The sequence below is a fragment of the Lycorma delicatula genome, chromosome 7 (genome assembly GCF_047948215.1).
Source record: "Lycorma delicatula isolate Av1 chromosome 7, ASM4794821v1, whole genome shotgun sequence".
Classification (NCBI taxonomy): Eukaryota; Metazoa; Arthropoda; class Insecta; order Hemiptera; family Fulgoridae; genus Lycorma; species Lycorma delicatula.
This window is the reverse complement of record NC_134461.1, coordinates 19556458-19574395: the sequence shown is the minus strand read 5'-3', so window position 1 is coordinate 19574395 and position 17938 is coordinate 19556458. Positions and strand designations below refer to the sequence as shown.

The window sequence follows — 17938 nt, the reverse complement described above, 5'->3', positions numbered from 1 at the left end:
GTGTGAATATCAGCACTGTCCATTCCATTATCCACGATAACTTATGGTTCAATTATAACTATAACTTATCCATGGGCAATTTATTGTGATTATTTGAAAGAACAATGTACAATCAACAGTGTCTCTCAAAAGGCATAATTCTTCTAGTTACCTTGACCCATATCGCTCAAAAGAACTGGGAAGCTAATCATTCTAATATTAACCTTGACCCATATCGCTCAAAAGAACTGGGAAGCTAATCATTCTAATATTAAGTTGAAGTTGAGAGGCGCTGCATCCATCTGTCTTACAGTCCTGATTTTACACAACCTGATTTTTTTCTTGTTTGGTCCTCTCAAAGAAACTTTTCATGGCACCCAGTTCAGCAACAATGAATGTTGTATAAGAATAGCTCAGACACCAAGGTGAACAATTCTTTACGACTGGAATAAGAAAGCTTACAGCTTACAGAAAGACAAATGTGTAAACGTATCAGGGGATTAGGTTGAAAAGTACCATTAATTTCACTGCACCGTATACATAAAAATTTATATACAACTAGATAATTAATAGATTTTTTGGACTTTTTGGCAGAGCACCCAGTCCTAGATAAAAGTAGAGGGTTTCAATAATTACTGAAATATATACATTATACATAATGAAGGATACATGTAGGTTACATGAAGTCTACTTATGTAGGTTAGTCTGAAACTTTAAGCTCAAGTTTTAGATTCGACTTTATCCTTTTATAATAATTCTGACTTTATCCCACTATATAACTTGTACTAGTCAAGTAATTACTTGACTCGTAACTCACATAATTTCAACACTCCTATTATAGTGAATGTAACACACGTTTCAAAAAATCTCTAGTTCTATCTGTAAACTCCCAGGTGATATTTAATATTCTCAGTTAAAAAACAATGAATTATACGTTTTTCTGGTTGACTGGAGATCCTAATAATAAGTTGCTACCATAAATGGAATTTTGAAGCAGTTTAAAGCAATGTTACTTTACCCAAAGAGATAGTAGTAAAAATTAAAAATATCCAATTTTAACAGATTCTTGATTAAGAATGGCCAAATTCTTAGTAAATGGCCAAATCTGACTGCTTGGACTTAAACCAGCAAAGTAGTAAAATATATGATGAGTGACAAATTTTATGAAATTTATGTATTTTAGATAATTTGGGCAGAACTAAATATTAATTTTTAAATTCAAATAAATAATCAATATCATAAGCTTTCCACTGGAGAGGGTCTAGTACAACTATAAGCAAAAGTATTTGTATAAAATCCTACACCACTGAAACAAAATATTTGTGTTATAACCAGAAAGTTTGATAACATTACCTCTCATTTGTTCATAAAATAAGAAATAAAGAAACCAACCATATGCATGCACGGTTTTTCATTTATTCCAAAAATTAAAATTAATTTTCAAATAATTTTACTATCAACTGAAACTAGATGAATAGTTCCATAAGGATTTTCTAGTAAATCTATCTATTTGCTTGTAAAACAGTTCTATCCACTATCAGCTGAATTCTAATTTAGGATTTTACCATTGTGCTGAAAAGCTTTCTTTTTAATTGATAAAACAATTTAATTAAATTTATATTTTGTCAAACATATCCACAAAATCAATAAAATTAAATTAAAAACATTAAGAATAATAAAAAACATCTTACCAACAAAGCCTCAGAACAAACAATTTTAAAAACACATTTATGTGGAAGTCACGTAAAAATTTCAGTTTGTTTTCATAACAAAATGTGCAACAATTAATATGACCTACAGAAGAACAAAAAATGTTTTTTTTTTTGGGTGAAGAAAGATAACAAAAACATTTTTTGTTCTTCTGTAGGTCATATTAATTGTTGCACACTTCACCCAAAAACTTGTTTCCTTCCTTCTGTTCAACCTCCTACACATTCTTGTACTGCTTTAATTTAATTTATACTGTTTTTTGAACAGAAAATAATGTACTCTTTTTACAAGACTGTTTTACTGTAGGTATTTAAAAGTAAATGAACTGCCATAAAATGTTTTAATTATTCAACTACATATAACAAACTATGTCAAGTAACTGAAAAAAGTTGAAATGATTTAGAATCAATAAACTTGTATCTCTTAATCAGACAACGATCTCTATCACATAAATATATTGCTTATGCAATATAACACAGAACTCAATTGGTCCATTTAATTTCACCTAAAATGAAGGAAGATTTAAAAGTGATGTTTTGTATGAAATTATTAACATAATAAATCGAAATTTAATTTAATTTGGCACACATTGTATCTGATTCAATCTAACAGCCTTATTTACTTATTTTATTTATCAATTTTTAAATATTTTTATCAAAACAGACTGAAAAATTTTGATACCAACTTAAATTTATAATTTTAAAGTGACAAAGCTATTTCATTATCTTTGTAATTTGTCATTATATATATAGTAGGTTGATTTTAAGGAAACATAGAATAAAAAAATTATAGTTATTAATTATTGAAGAAACCTGATTACTTTTTAACACATTTTAATGTATCACAACACATTTAAAAAATTTACTAATTATCAAGCGTTCATACACAGACACAATACGTAAAAAAGAACTTGTTAAAAAATGTAGAAATGAAGTATTAAAAAAGATCTGCATTAAATATTAAACTATAAAAATAAAATTTAATGACAAATAAGTATAAATTTATATTCACTTTACTAAATAAGTACAGCCTTTCTAATCTTGGTTTATTAATGTTTTACAGTTTAAAGTAATTTATAAAGGTAACTTCACTAGACAAATTCATACAGTTTAGGTATGATAAATCTATAGAATACTTTTACAAAATATAATTAAAAATAGATACAAAACATTTCTTGCTTTCAACTATTATAGCTATAAAAATAAGATTTCAAAAAAGTAACAATAAAACAAAAACAAAAATGTTAAAATCCCTTTTTTAATAGAAAACATAGACAGGGACTAATAAAAGTAAATTATAAATAATAGGTTAAAAGGTACTATCAAATGCTACAAAATGTATTCAAAACTAATGTTGATCGATTATAAAATAGAAAATCATGCTACTATGTAGAAATTTTTCCTTGTACAAATTCGAATTAATAATAAAATTTAAATACTTTTTTATGGTTACAATTTAATACTAAAACCAAAAAAAAACATAATTTATTTTGAGTGTGAATAAAAATTTTCCAAAAATAATAATAGCCATGAAATCCAATTCAAATGATAATGAAAACATCCTGGTTAGGCTTCAACTAATCTGTAAGGTTATATATAATCGTTCCAGAGAAAGTTCTCATTGACCGTGATTAAGTATGCAGCAAAGTTTCTCATGTCCACTTAGTTGCTTGTCTGGGTAAATGAGTACAGAAAATAACTTTGATACTGACATAGAAGACAAACATCCTTTTCATTTTTGATAATAAAAATGTGGGCTGCTGAATTTAAATGTGATCGTATATCAAATTCATAATGCCCTATTAAATGATCACCAACTGGTGATCATTTAGGTACGCAAGCTTGTTGCCATTGCAATCTTCTTCTTCTTTGAAGAGGGCATCGAAAGAAGGTATCACGTGTCACAATACGACAAATGACTCGATCGTTTTGGTGATTACGTAGAAAAATAAGTTGTCTTTTTTTTATAGCCCCATCAGAGGTTGAAAAAGTAGTCCTCATAAATCAGATGAAATGTGTGATGAAGATGAAATGTGGATTCAGCATTACTTGCAGGAAAAATCATGGGTATATTGAGATTCTCGTGGTGAGGGCTAAGTAGAAGAGGTCAGGGCCATCACTGAGGAGTATTACTTACACTTCACAACTGGATCAACTGAAGGGTGCTGCTATTAAGGCTAAACGTCCTTATCTGGCCAAAAAAGTGCTCCTCTCCTATGATAATGTTTCTGCACACACATCTCAAGATGTTGTCAATGATTTATGATTGGAAGTGATGACTTCCTCTTCCCAAACCTGATAAATGGCTCATTGGATAAAGATTTACTTCAAATGATGAGGTAAAAGCTGAGACAACTGCTTATTGCAGAGCTGGACATATTGCATTATACAGAAGGTGTTATTAAAAATTTTGAATAATTTTATTTTATCTCTTTCAAGCAACTGTCTGCAACTTACAGCAGCTGATTGCAAGTTTTATTCTATAATTATCATATTGAGTACAAACTGCTATACTGCTTATTACAAAACAAAAATATATAAAAAAAGAATCACTAGTTTTTAATGTTCTTATTTAATAAATATTCATATAGTTAAAGAGAACTATCAACTTAATTTCTAAAGTAAGAAGTTATACATCCATCAGTTTACACAAAAACCAAAATATTTAAAATAAAATAATTAAAATATGTTTGTAATTTGTTGGCAAATTTGTACAAATTTTAAATAACAAAATCTGTAAATTATTAATTTTTATGATAAATTAGATAAGTAACCAGTTTTATATGCTAAATGGTACAGATATGTTTACTCCTTATAAACTTTAGCATCTGAATTTGTCAACTGCTAACAACTTGATTAATAAATTCCAAAGGAACCGAGCTATACAATCATAATTTAATTAAATCGGTTCTGCTTATTACAATTTTTAACTTTTAAATTGGACAATGGCAACAATGATCCAGTTCACACTATGGTTTTTGAAATTTTCAACTTAACTGTTGGAAAGATTGGTGAATAAAAATTGTTGAACATAATAACAATAAACATTACACACAGATGTGTTCTAGTGAACCACTTTCAGAAATATAGCCGTTTAATGCACCTTAATTTTTGAGCTACAACAATTGGAGTGAACATGTTATCTCATCAGACTTTTAATAAAGTGAAAATGAAAAATTTTAAAGTGTTAAAAACTGTAAAACTTTCATGGAAACATTTACAATCTTGCAGTAAGTATTTGGAAAAGAATCAGAGAGCAAATCCTGCTTTAACTTTGTAAAACTTTCATGGAGACGTTTAAAATCCTACAATAAGTATTTGGAGAAGATTCTATGAGCAGATCACAGTATCTAAATGTTGTGTTGAATTGGAAGTAGGACACTGACTAATGAAGATCCCAGACCTGGATTACCTTCCACATCAATGGACAATGGTACCATAAATGCAGTTTAACAATGGTAATACTGAATGCAGCTCATGCTACAGTTTTTAACATCAATCAAGACATTCTTGACCATCCCAGCTAATGAAGATTATTATAATAATCATATGATGATAATAACGTAACTTAGATTTTTCCATTTGTCCAGTAAATTCCAGCATCTTTTAAGCATACACCTCATCTCTGAAAAACATTTATTAACTGATAATATAAAATTTTATTTACTACGTGAAGTACGTAAAAAAAGACTGAACTTGAGTAATAAAAATAATTTATTTATTTACAACATTACTGCTTATTCACTTCAAATTAGTTGCTGGTAATGTACCATACCCAACGTTTCTTTCATTTTTTGAAACATTTCCTGGATCATAAGAGAGGACGCACAGCTTTGTAGTTTATTTCTCGATACTGAAATGACTCTTATTTCTGTTTAAAACTATATGATTTTATTATTTTTCTGCTGCGTTCAGTTTGTTTTGTTTTTAATAAAATTCAAGTTTATTAAAACTCTTCTTTAGGTGCATAGATTTTCTCGAAATTTAATCTCTACAATTTTGCTTAAACAACAATTTTATAAAGTTTAAAATTAGAAAATTAGGCCTTACAAAGTTAAAATTATGCCAACCCTAAAAGAACTGCTGATACAATTAAATTTATCTTATCTTATCTTATTTAGATTTTTTTAAATTTGGCATAATTAGAATGAATTTTTTGTAATAAAATTATCTAATCAAAGTGTTGCAATTGACAATATCAGAAAGCAGAACGCTAATGAAACAACAGTAAGTATGACAGTGCTTTAAAAAAAAATAAATAATACATGAAATTGTGTTAAACAAAAATTACAATAATAATAATTATAATTATGTCTATAAAAGTAATTAATACACAATTTCAACAAAATTAAAACTTTTTACCAATTAATATTACAACAATATTATAATAAATTGATAACCATTACTTCACTCTAAAAAAATGCTCTATATATAACCATAAATGTTTTATCATTTTGAAATAGCATACAATCAAATCATTAATAGTTCAAAAAATATTAGCTGAAGTAGTAATAGAAAAATATTATTTTGTTTATAAGTTATCACACATATAACAAATATTTAATTTAAAATTTACTATTCAAAGTAAAAAAGTTTTAATAAAATAAAATAAAAAATAGAAAACAGCTACGGATCAACATGATGTAATTAATGATTTTAGAGATATAGGTAAAATTAAATTAAGCTAGTCAGAAGAATTTGCAACAAAAAGTGTTTCATTAACTGTAAGCAAATCTATAAATAGATATCTTTTAATATTATTTCCACCCTGAAAAAACCCTATATTTCAATTATTTTAAGGCACGTCACATTATTTTATAGAAATATTTTCAAATATTATCTTTTGAATGCATATCACCTTTCTAAATAATTACCAAAATTTGAATAATATTCAAAACTGGCTGAAATATGTTATACAGCAAGTAATTACATATACTGATAAAAGAGTTCAAGGTGGATACAATGTTGCACCAGTGGAAATATGGCAATGAAATCAAATAAAAGGCAAAATTTGTTTTGTAATGTTAGAATAAATAAAAAACAAAACCATAAAAATAATGGAAACAAAGTAAACTAAACAATTACATTTTACTTAATAATAACATAAAACAAAGAATTAATAGAATTAATTAAAACACATATCTAAATTTAAACAATTTAAAAAAAAGATTATTAGAAAGTGGATAATATCTGGATTTAATACAAATAAAAATAAACTGAATTATACTGACTGTGTGATATTTATGAAGATAATCACGTTGAGGTGAGTGATGAGATTTGGGCGTTGAACGGCCTGATAAAGGTGGTGATGTCCGTTCAAAGCTTCGTCCCCGAGCCAATAAGTTCATATGCTCCAAGCTACCTACCCTAGACTCTAGCTCTTCTGCCCGTGCCTCTGTACTCTGTTTCTCTTCCTGTATTAATCTATGAAAAGAAATTACATTAATGAAATTCTGAACAGGCTTAAATAAGTTTTCAAGATAAGTCCACAAAAAAATGCAACAGATATTCTTACCATGAACACAACTGATATTAGATTTTATATAAATAAATATCAAGAAATAAATATCTGCAGTGGCTGGTTTTCTTTGCACCCTTGTGGTGTGTAGGTCTGCAGAGGGAGTTTAATCAAGGTATTTGATCATGGTAGGATCCCAGGTGGCTAGGGTTCCGGCCTAGGCTTTGTGCCATGGTTATATTGGTATTGTTTGTGATTTGATTTGGGGCTCCCACTGGCAGATGTGGCTGTGCTGCTGGGGTATGATAGCCTGTGCGACCTGGGGCGTGGCTTTGTTCAGCCGGTGGCAGTCATATATAGGAGTGCGGGGTTTGTCCCCAGCTCCTGTGTGGACCAGAATGAGGTTACATTCCCCTTGTTAGATGACCTAATTTGGTCTACTTATTTGGGTGTAGGTCTGAATTTCTACGTTGAGTAAAACATAATTTTGATTGGTATGAGTGTAGCACTGATTTGACTTAAAACTTGTTCGTTTTCTGAGGCATTCGCAGTGATGAATGGTGTTGTCAAATTTAGACTAAGCGCAGAGTCTACTTCCGATAAAGGCCCTCAGGGCTCGGAATGGAAGGGATGGTGTGGTGACTGGTAATGTCACAAGGTGGGTGTATTCCCATACAGGGTTGGGATGCATGTTTATAATATCTAAAAATGATCATTTTACATATTGAGGGCACATGAATAATGAATGAATTTATGATTACTTCATATTTTGGATATTCATAAATCACAAGAAATATTTTACATATACTATTAGTGATTTTCAATCATTACTTTTTGAAAGGCAAAATTCCCCAAAAAAACTAAAGCCAACCTAGATAAATATTTTGGTAAATTAGTTTTATCGATTACAACAGTGTTTCAAGTGGTTTGATAATTTTCAGTGTCATATAAGCACAAATGATGCCGATTATTCTGGATGGCCTGCTGAGTTTATGTGCAAAGTAGTAGCATCTCAGCCTTTTATCTGAATGACCTTTGTCTTTTGGGCTTCTCATGGCATACTTCCCAGAGAAGGGTAGAATGATAACTGCGTAATAATATTATTCATCCTTGCCAGGGCATCCAAATGAGGAAAAAATAATAACTACATCAATCAATAGAAAAGAAAGTTCTTTTTTATCACTATTGAAAAAAAATTCTATCCTGATGAACAAGTCAGTCATGTTTAAAACACATAAATACATACATATGTTATATGTGCATTTTTTAAACTGTACACGGCAGGAGAAGCTGCAGTTGGAATGTTTGTTAGTGACCCCAAAAAGTTGTAGAACGTGTTGCGTCTGCCACAGGAATCTCAAAAAGAACAGTTTAACTAATTACTGGTGAAATAGCTTCAGAAAAAAATTGTTTCTCCTTGCGAAGGAATGTGGTTTCATGTTTGCGCCCCACTCTTTCGGCCATTCATCACACATATATAAAAATAGACAAAACATCAAATTTTTAATTTGAAGTTATGACTTTCACATAATCTTTTTCATATCACCATCAAAGCTTGTTGTCAAATCCATTCTGAGATATCATCCTAAAATTATTTTTTACCTTTTAGTGCATTTAATTTAAGAGTGGTGTTTTTTTTAAATATTTAATTTTAAAATATTAATATTTGAAAGTTTTTTACATATTTTTAATTTCCTACTTTTTAGTGCATTTAATATTAGAGGTTTCTACGTTTTACATGGACGAGTACAATCAAAGCATAGAAGCATAGGGCTAAACAATTTAATTCCAAATAACCAAGATTTGGTCAATCAAGAGTGTACCCGATGCATTAAAAAGTTAGCACTCAACCTGCTGATACATACACCTTTGGAATAATGAAAATTGGACGAGGGGTTGCCAAGATATTACAGTTACAGATATTACCCCATCGCATCCCCTTTCAAATTTCCGAATGGCATCCCAGGGGCACTTAAAAATATTATCATCTGACAGGTACCACTGGGAGCAAATGGGGTGTCATTGAGAAGGGGTTGAAAAAATTTTTCAGACACTAGGACCGATTGTTTTCGAGATATTTGCAATTTTAGTCTGAAATTCAATTTATGATATGAATTTTTTTATTGATTGGAATAAACCTTAGTACATAAAAAATTATATCATAAATTAGTATAAAAAAGTTAGTTAAATTATCAAACCGTGTTAGCCAACCATCGCCTGAATCAAATCTCTGCCAATTCAGTTAGGACAATCAAACATATTATTCATCAAACATTTTATAACCACAATCAAAACGAATAACAATTTTTTTCCCATTTGTAACCTCATTCAGCATTAATCTAGAGATTGACTGATATCTGAGGGTTAGATAAGCAAAGAAAAACCTCCTTTTGGATATGGCAATGGAACAAGAGAATAAACAAGTGTACACTGATTCTTGTCATATAAGAATTAATTAAATTTACACATGCAATAATAAAAATAATTAAAATAAAAATGCAAATAAAATTCAACTTGTGATTCCTACCAATAAAGCCTAGGCATTATGATAATACAAGATTCCACTTGGAAATCGTCCTAACAATGAACATAAATGAATTAAATAAATCCAAGAATTTTACAACAAAAGTCAAATTAACTAAAAAATGTGTGTGAATACCTGATCTCATTATTGATAGCATCAAGCTGTTCCTGCAGCATAATAGCCAATGTCTGAGCATCAGTATGTCCAGAAGGAGATAAAATATCAGCAGCTGAAAATATACTTTCATTATCATCACCTTCCGCATCACTTGAAACATCAAATGCTTGTTGTACATTAGCGAGAACATGTGCTTGTTGTAATTTTTCCCATTCTTGTTCACCACACACCTGTGGACCACAGTCCCAGCCCTATTTGAATTAGTACAATACACATAAATAAATAAGTAATAAATAATAAATACATATGAAGAAATACAATTCAATTTTTTTTTCATAATATGTCAATTTGTAACATAATTGCCTTAACTTTTTGCACTTTCATTTCTTTTTAATTTCAAGAATCATTTTCATACTCACAACTATTATTTTCATATCTTTAAGATTCATTTAACCATTTTAAAATCAACCAAATATTTTTTTAAGGAGTAAATCTGTTCTTAGTGAACATTGCACAAGTGTGCCAAAAAAAAAAAAAACACAAGTAGCATAAAGAAGTTAATTTAATACAACAGCTCTATTAACAATATTGTTATAAACAATACTATAAATGCATCTAATAAGTTAGTAATACCTTTCCAGAATCTTCATCGAGTGCAGAGACTCTAGATTTATGTTGTCTTCTTAATGAATGTGTATCAAAACTAGAATGGCTAGAACTACGTACAAAACTGCTTGGATCACCAGCACTAGGGGATAAGCTCCTAAGAAAATAAGTTACACAATAAATTTTATTATTTTCATTAGCAAAAAAAAATTAAACAATATATTTAAACTTTCATTATACTAGTTCACAGAATAACCACAAAATAAAAATTCAATTTTGAAGAAAATTAACTAAAAATAAGAGTAACTTGGGTAATGTAAGCAACAATAACTTGTGAAATAACAATGTAATTCCAGAATTCTACAATTAAGAGAAACTGAATTTATCTGAATTGTAATTTAATTGTAGGTAACAAAAACAAATAAATTATGTTAAAAATAAAATGAAAAAAATGAATTATGTAAAAAAAATATAAATTCTGTTGAAAGAGATTTTATTAAATTATGTTTCGAAACAGACACACAAATTTTACTGCTGCAACTGAAAAAAGTTGTTTCATTTTAGAGTAAAACAAAATTGTCAAGAGAATTGCCTAAAAACATTGATTTAATTATTGTAAATTATGTTATCAGAACACAATAAAATTAAAACATACGGGAGAGGTTATCTCTAAAGTAAAGTCCGTTTCAGTGTAAAAAAATTTATTCTGAAAACTTAACAAATATTTTTTATTTCTCTTACACTACATACCATATACTACCTTCTCTATATAATCACCAAATGAATTAAAACATTTATCGTAGCGATACACCAGTTTCAATACACAGTCGTATCCTTCTGCTGCCAGCACATTTAGCCACTGATTAACAGAATTTTAAGTTCATCATCACCCGTGCGTGAATTGCTTACCACTCAAATATTCTTTTTAGTCCAAAATATATGGTAGGTGATTGTAAATTTCTTATACAAATGTTCTCAGTAAATCACATGTTGGACCTGCAACATGTGGACGTGCATTACCGTACAGCAGGATGACGCCATCAGTCAGCCGCCGACATTGCCGATTTTGAATGATTCACTGTAACTTACGTAGAGTTTTGCAGTATGCTTCTGCACTTACCCCAAAAGACTGTGCCATCAGTTTACATCCAAATAGCTGTGGCTTGACCTTTATCAGTCTGGTTGGTGATTGAGGACTACGCCATTCACTTGACTGCTGTTTTCTATCTGGTATGTAATACGAAATCCATATTTCATCAACGGTAACAATCAAATTAAGGAATACATCACTTTTTTCTGGGTAGCGCATTAAAAATTCCAAAGCAGACCCCATTCAGATTTTTTTGTGATGTTTTGTTAAGACGAGCAGCAACCAATGTATACAAACCTTCCTGAAGCCTAAATGGTCATGAACAATGCGACCAATAACAGCTCTTGAAACATCGGGAAAAAGAAGGGCCAAGTCAGAAATCATTGAGCGACGACTTTTCTGATTTCAACATTGATGCGTTTTAACAAGTCCTCAGTGATTATTGAGGGCCTCCCCAAACATTCTTCATTGTGTACATTAATTCTGTTTTTTCTAAACCTTTTACATCATTTTCGGATATTTCTTTCATTTATTACATTATTACCGTACACAGTAACCAACTGCCTATGAATTTCAGCTGGCTTAACGTTTTGATGATTTTAAAAAACATATGACTCGTGTATTTCACAATCGGTAGCAACATCGATTTTCCTGTTCATTTTATAACGCAATAACTCACACGTAATCAAACATACAACAACGCGATAAGTTACAGACAACAATGCAGTGTGTACATTACTAATGTGGCCATGAACAACACAGGTTCACCAACCTTAAGGAGAGAAATTTCTCAGCAGTCTTTAATTTAGAAATATCCCTACCTTAGGTTTTTGACACTTGACAAACCATAGTCATTTTTCCAGTTAGAAATAAAGTGAACAAATTTTTTAATAAAAAACCTATTAAAAGAATGTTATTTGGGAAGTAGAATTACTAAAGATGGACAAAGCAGGAGCGATATAAAATGCCGAATAGCACAAGCTAAACGAGCCTTCAGTAAGAAATATAATTTGTTTACATCAAAAATTAATTTAAATGTCAGGAAAAGATTTTTGAAAGTATATGTTTGGAGTGTCGCTTTATATGGAAGTGAAACTTGGACGATTGGAATATCTGAGAAGAAAAGATTAGAAGCTTTTGAAATGTGGTGCTATAGGAGAATGTTAAAAATCAGATGGGTGGATAAAGTGACAAATGAAGAGGTATTGCGGCAAATAGATGAAGAAAGAAGCATTTGGAAAAATATAGTTAAAAGAAGAGACAAACTTATAGGCCACATACTAAGGCATCCTGGAATAGTCGCTTTAATATTGGAAGGACAGGTAGAAGGAAAAAATTGTGTAGGCAGGCCACGTTTGGAATATGTAAAACAAATTGTTAGGGATGTAGGATGTAGAGGGTATACTGAAATGAAACGACTAGCACTAGAAAGGGAATCTTGGAGAGCTGCATCAAACCAGTCAAATGACTGAAGACAAAAAAAAAAAAAGATTTAAATGGCAGAAAGGCTCCTGGAATAGACGGAATACCTGTAGAATTACTGCGCAGTGCAGGTGAGGAAGCGATTGATAGATTATACAAACTGGTGTCCAATATTTATGAAAAAGGGGAATTTCCGTCAGACTTCAAAAAAAGTGTTATAGTAATGATACCAAAGAAAGCAGGGGCAGATAAATGTGAAGAATACAGAACAATTAGTTTAACTAGTCGTGCATCAAAAATCTTAACTAGAATTCTATACAGAAGAATTGAGAGGAGAGTGGAGGAAGTGTTAGGAGAAGACCAATTTGGTTTCAGGAAAAGTATAGGGAGCCAATTTTAGGCCTCAGATTAATAGTAGAAGGAAGATTAAAGAAAAACAAACCAACATACTTGGCGTTTATAGACCTAGAAAAGGCATTCGATAACGTAGACTGGAATAAAATGTTCAGCATTTTAAAAAAATTAGGGTTCAAATACAGAGATAGAAGAACAATTGCTAACATGTACAGGAACCAAACAGCAACAGTAATAATCGAAGAACATAAGAAAGAAGCCGTAATAAGAAAGGGAGTCCGACAAGGATGTTCCCTATCTCTGTTACTTTTTAATCTTTACATGGAACTAGCAGTTAATGATGTTAAAGAACAATTTAGATTCGGAGTAACAGTACAAGGTAAAAAGATAAAGATCTACGATTTGCTGATGATATAGTAATTCTAGCCGAGAGTAAAAAGGATTTAGAAGAAACAATGAACGGCATAGATGAAGTCCTACGCAAGAACTATCGCGTGAAAATAAACAAGAACAAAACAAAAGTAATGAAATGTAGTAGAAATAACAAAGATGGACTACTGAATGTGAAAATAGAAGGAGAAAAGATTATGGAGGTAGAAGAATTTTGTTATTTGGGAAGTAGAATTACTAAAGATGGACAAAGCAGGAGCGATATAAAATGCCGAATAGCACAAGCTAAACGAGCCTTCAGTAAGAAATATAATTTGTTTACATCAAAAATTAATTTAAATGTCAGGAAAATAATTTTTGAAATTGTATGTTTGGAGTGTCGCTTTATATGGAAGTGAAACTTGGACAATTGGAGTATCTGAGAAGAAAAGATTAGAAGCTTTTGAAATGTGGTGCTATAGGAGAATGTTAAAAATCAGATGGGGGGATAAAGTGACAAATGAAGAGGTATTGCACCAAATAGATGAAGAAAGAAGCATTTGGAAAAATATAGTTAAAAAAAGAGACAGACTTATAGGCCACATACTAAGGCATCCTGGAATAGTTGCTTTAATATTGGAAGGACAGGTAGAAGGGAAAAATTGTGTAGGCAGGCCACGTTTGGAATATGTAAAACAAATTGTTAGGGATGTAGGATGTAGAGGGTATACTGAAATGAAACGACTAGCACTAGATAGGGAATCTTGGAGATCTGCATCAAACCAATCAAATGACTGAAGACAAAAAAAAAAAAATTAAAAGAAAGCTGCCAATCAGAAAACATAAACAGCATAATATCTCTAATGGAGGCACAAAAACATTTTCTCAGACATTAAAAATTTCTCCAAAGAATTAACAAAAGAAAGAGTTATGGGTATGGGTCTTAAATAAATATAAGAAAATATTACAGGTTAATGTGGTCACAGCAGTACTACAATCATTTCATATATGTAAACTGGTTCTACAATACAATAAAGTAATGGCAAAAGATACATAAAAATATAATTACGGAATAACTAATAACTGACACAATAGTAGACATTTTATTTCTCAATGTTTCAAATATAGTTCTAAATCAAAATTAAGAAGCATTAAAAAACTTTTAACACGACATTGTTTTTATTAAGTAACAGACAATTTCTATTTTTACTTGCATTTATCTTTATTAAGTTTGTTACACACATCTTTCCAGAATCTCTGAGTGCAGAAACTCAAGATTTATGTTATTTAGGTTATGAATTGTATCCTATTTAGACATAATTTCTTTTCATACTTATAAATATCCTACTTACCAAAATGTACAATGGAACACATTTCCGACATGTGAGTCACATGTCTGGAGGACTACTTTGAAGGGGACAATATCAATATAGAAAAGTAAATTATTTTTGGTTAAAATTCCCATTAGTTTATCACACCTCAATTGATTAACCTAACCTATTGTATTCGATGAAGTAGATTAGTATATTTCATAATTAAATTAAATTAGATTACATATTTGATAATGAATAGTGTTTCTTGAAGATCTAACCATAATGTCAGACTTTTTCATTATGGAGAGTATAAAATAGCACATTGTAAGAAGATAAGAAAATATTTAAAATTTAAACAAGTTTCCAAGAGTTTTAATGTTGTAAATATTTTATAAATAAATAGTACAAGATTCTTAAAGAAAAATAAACATGTCTCAGCTTACAAGGTTTGTTCAAAAAAGGCCAAACTTTGATGTGCTCCCACCACTGTGTGCACCTAATGACATACCTTGGTAACAGGAACAGATCTATGCGTTAATTGTTGGTAACTACTGATTGAGTGAGGTCGTGCATAAGCTGCTTGTTGAATTAGTGAAAAAGCAAAACTGAAGAGTTAAAAGGAACAATGTATCTGTGTGAAATTTTGTGTAAAACTGTTAAGATGTTCTTGAGAAAGTTGTTGTCACAATTGTATTTGCAAGCAGTTCCTGACATACATCAACTTGATTCTGTTTCTGGTCATCTGTCAACTAACGTGACACGAATTTTGCACTGATGCACTGCATTGCAAGTTTTTCAGCAGGATTTGATGGCAAGATCCTACACTTATGCCAACTTCTTCAGCGACCTCATTGATAGTAAATGACGATTTTGACAAATTGCAGTGTGTACAAGCAGAACATGTTTCATTTAAAAAGTTTGGTATTTTTTTTAACAAACCTTGTACACCTGTGAGAGGTGTAAATAACTGGCTGAAATATGTTATTGGCTTTGTTATTACAGTAGACTGTCAATATGAAAAAAATCTGATTTGATACTACTTTCTATAACATTATAATATTCTATTCAATTGCGAAAAAGAATTAATAATAATCAATAATTTAGATAAAATTAATTTCAAACCCTTAAATGAGACCATAATTATTTGTCAAGTGTCAAAAAAATTATCACTCAATTAAAATGATTATTTATATTTACACACATATTAAAAAAGAATTAAAAGAGAAATATTTTATTACAAAATATGATACTGTAAAGTAAAATAATAGCAATGTGTTAACACTATATACCTTGTAAGAGCATCAGTTTGTTGAATGTTAAAAGCTATTTCTTGTTGAAGCATCTGTCTTTTAACATTATCTATTTCTAGTCGTGCTTTACTTAATTCTTTAACTATTTCACCCTGCAAGTAATAAAATAAAAGTAATAGTTGAAACATTTTTTGTAATACACAAATAACAAAGAAATCAATAAAAAGCTAGATACATTATTCAATATACTGGGCGATTCAAAAAGGACTTCACAGCTTTAAAAGCACATAAAAATTTATTTAGAAAATGACAGATTCGGATGAGTCTCACTTCGCAGCAAAGTAAATCAAGTATTGACTTGTGTAGTTCATTAGTATTAAATTGGCCACCAGTGTTGTTAAAAATGGATACATTTACTGGTGCAGAACATGCTTGCTGCGTGTTTTGGTTTTATGATTTGCAGCCAGCAACTGCAGTTCAATGTAATTTTTGTAGAGTATGGCAGGGAGCATCCTAGTAAGCATACAATTCACTCTTGGCACCAAAACTTCATTGAGACAGGTTGTTCTGTTAAAACATACAAATTACCAGGACACCCATGTGTTCCTGAAGCTGCTGTGGAACGAGTCGGTGTTTCACAGACAACTTTACTATCAGTAATACAAGGGACACCACCTCACTACCGCTCAGAAGTCTATCTAATGTAATAATATCTTTTGATATTTGATTCCCAGGTTGGTCAATTGGTTGTGAAGGTCTAATTGCATGGCCTCCTCAATCCCCAGATATGACCCCACCACCACCAGGGTTTTTTTGAGAGGTTTCATTAAAGAACGGGTTTATTATACCACCTTTGCCTGTTCTGATCTTGTTGAGCTACGACTTTGAATTAACAATGCAGCTGCAGAGGTAATTCCTGACTTGCTGGCTAGTCTGGAATGAAACTGACTTCAGGAGGGATGTATGTCGCATTACAAATGGAAGCCAACTAATCAAAGTGAATGTTGGGTGATAAACCTGATGTGTTTTCTATGTTATGACAACCAAATCTGTTAGTTAACAATCAATTTTCTGTCAGAACTTGGCTATTTGTTAACCAATTAAAAAAAAAGTCATTTTGTTCAAAATAAAAGGCTTAATATTTTAGCAAATAACATACATTTTGATAAAACTTATGCAAATATAATAATTTGAAAAATAAAAATGGTCACCATTTTGTAATTTGTGAAGGTGTAAGTCCTGATTTTTTGCTAATTTTAAAACTTTATTACAAAGACGCTTACAAAATATTAATGTGATTCCTCTATATGAACTTGAGATATAAATTTTTATATTTATATAAAACGAGAAAATTTTGTATTGCTATAGAGGAGAACGAAGGAGAAATTGTCATTTTTCCTAAGGATATTTTTTGTTTAGTTTTACAAGTAGAATACAAAAAAGGTATAACCAGCCCACCATTTTAGAAAACTCTGTATAACAGAACTACAATCTTTTATACGTAATAAAAATAAACTTCATTACCTAATTACTAAAATCAGAGAATTTTACATTTGCTCAAGTTTTCCTTACATTCATTTATTATTTACATCTATGTTAAGTAATTATGGATCTGTTCAAAATTCAAGAAAACAGAGGGTAAAAACTGTACTGGTATCTAAAGATTAAAATAAATTAATATACAGGCTATAATGATTAGCACATATAGGGGGGGGGGGGAATACATAAAACCAGTTGTATATTAACA

The 17938-nt window shown here is 30.3% G+C and overlaps 1 protein-coding gene across 4 annotated transcripts in view; it reads right to left on the bottom strand.

Moving 5' to 3' along the window:
• Liprin-alpha (PTPRF interacting protein alpha) overlaps positions 1-17938 on the bottom strand; it is a 681298-nt gene that overhangs the window by 61763 nt on the left and 601597 nt on the right. For all 4 annotated transcript variants that reach the window (XM_075371365.1, XM_075371367.1, XM_075371368.1 and 1 more), the window contains 4 exons: positions 16231-16343; positions 10421-10550; positions 9806-10038; positions 6920-7112 (listed from right to left, as the gene is read on the bottom strand). In XM_075371365.1, coding sequence (XP_075227480.1) covers positions 6920-7112; positions 9806-10038; positions 10421-10550; positions 16231-16343 — 669 coding nt within the window. The remainder of the gene's footprint in view (positions 1-6919; positions 7113-9805; positions 10039-10420; positions 10551-16230; positions 16344-17938) is intronic.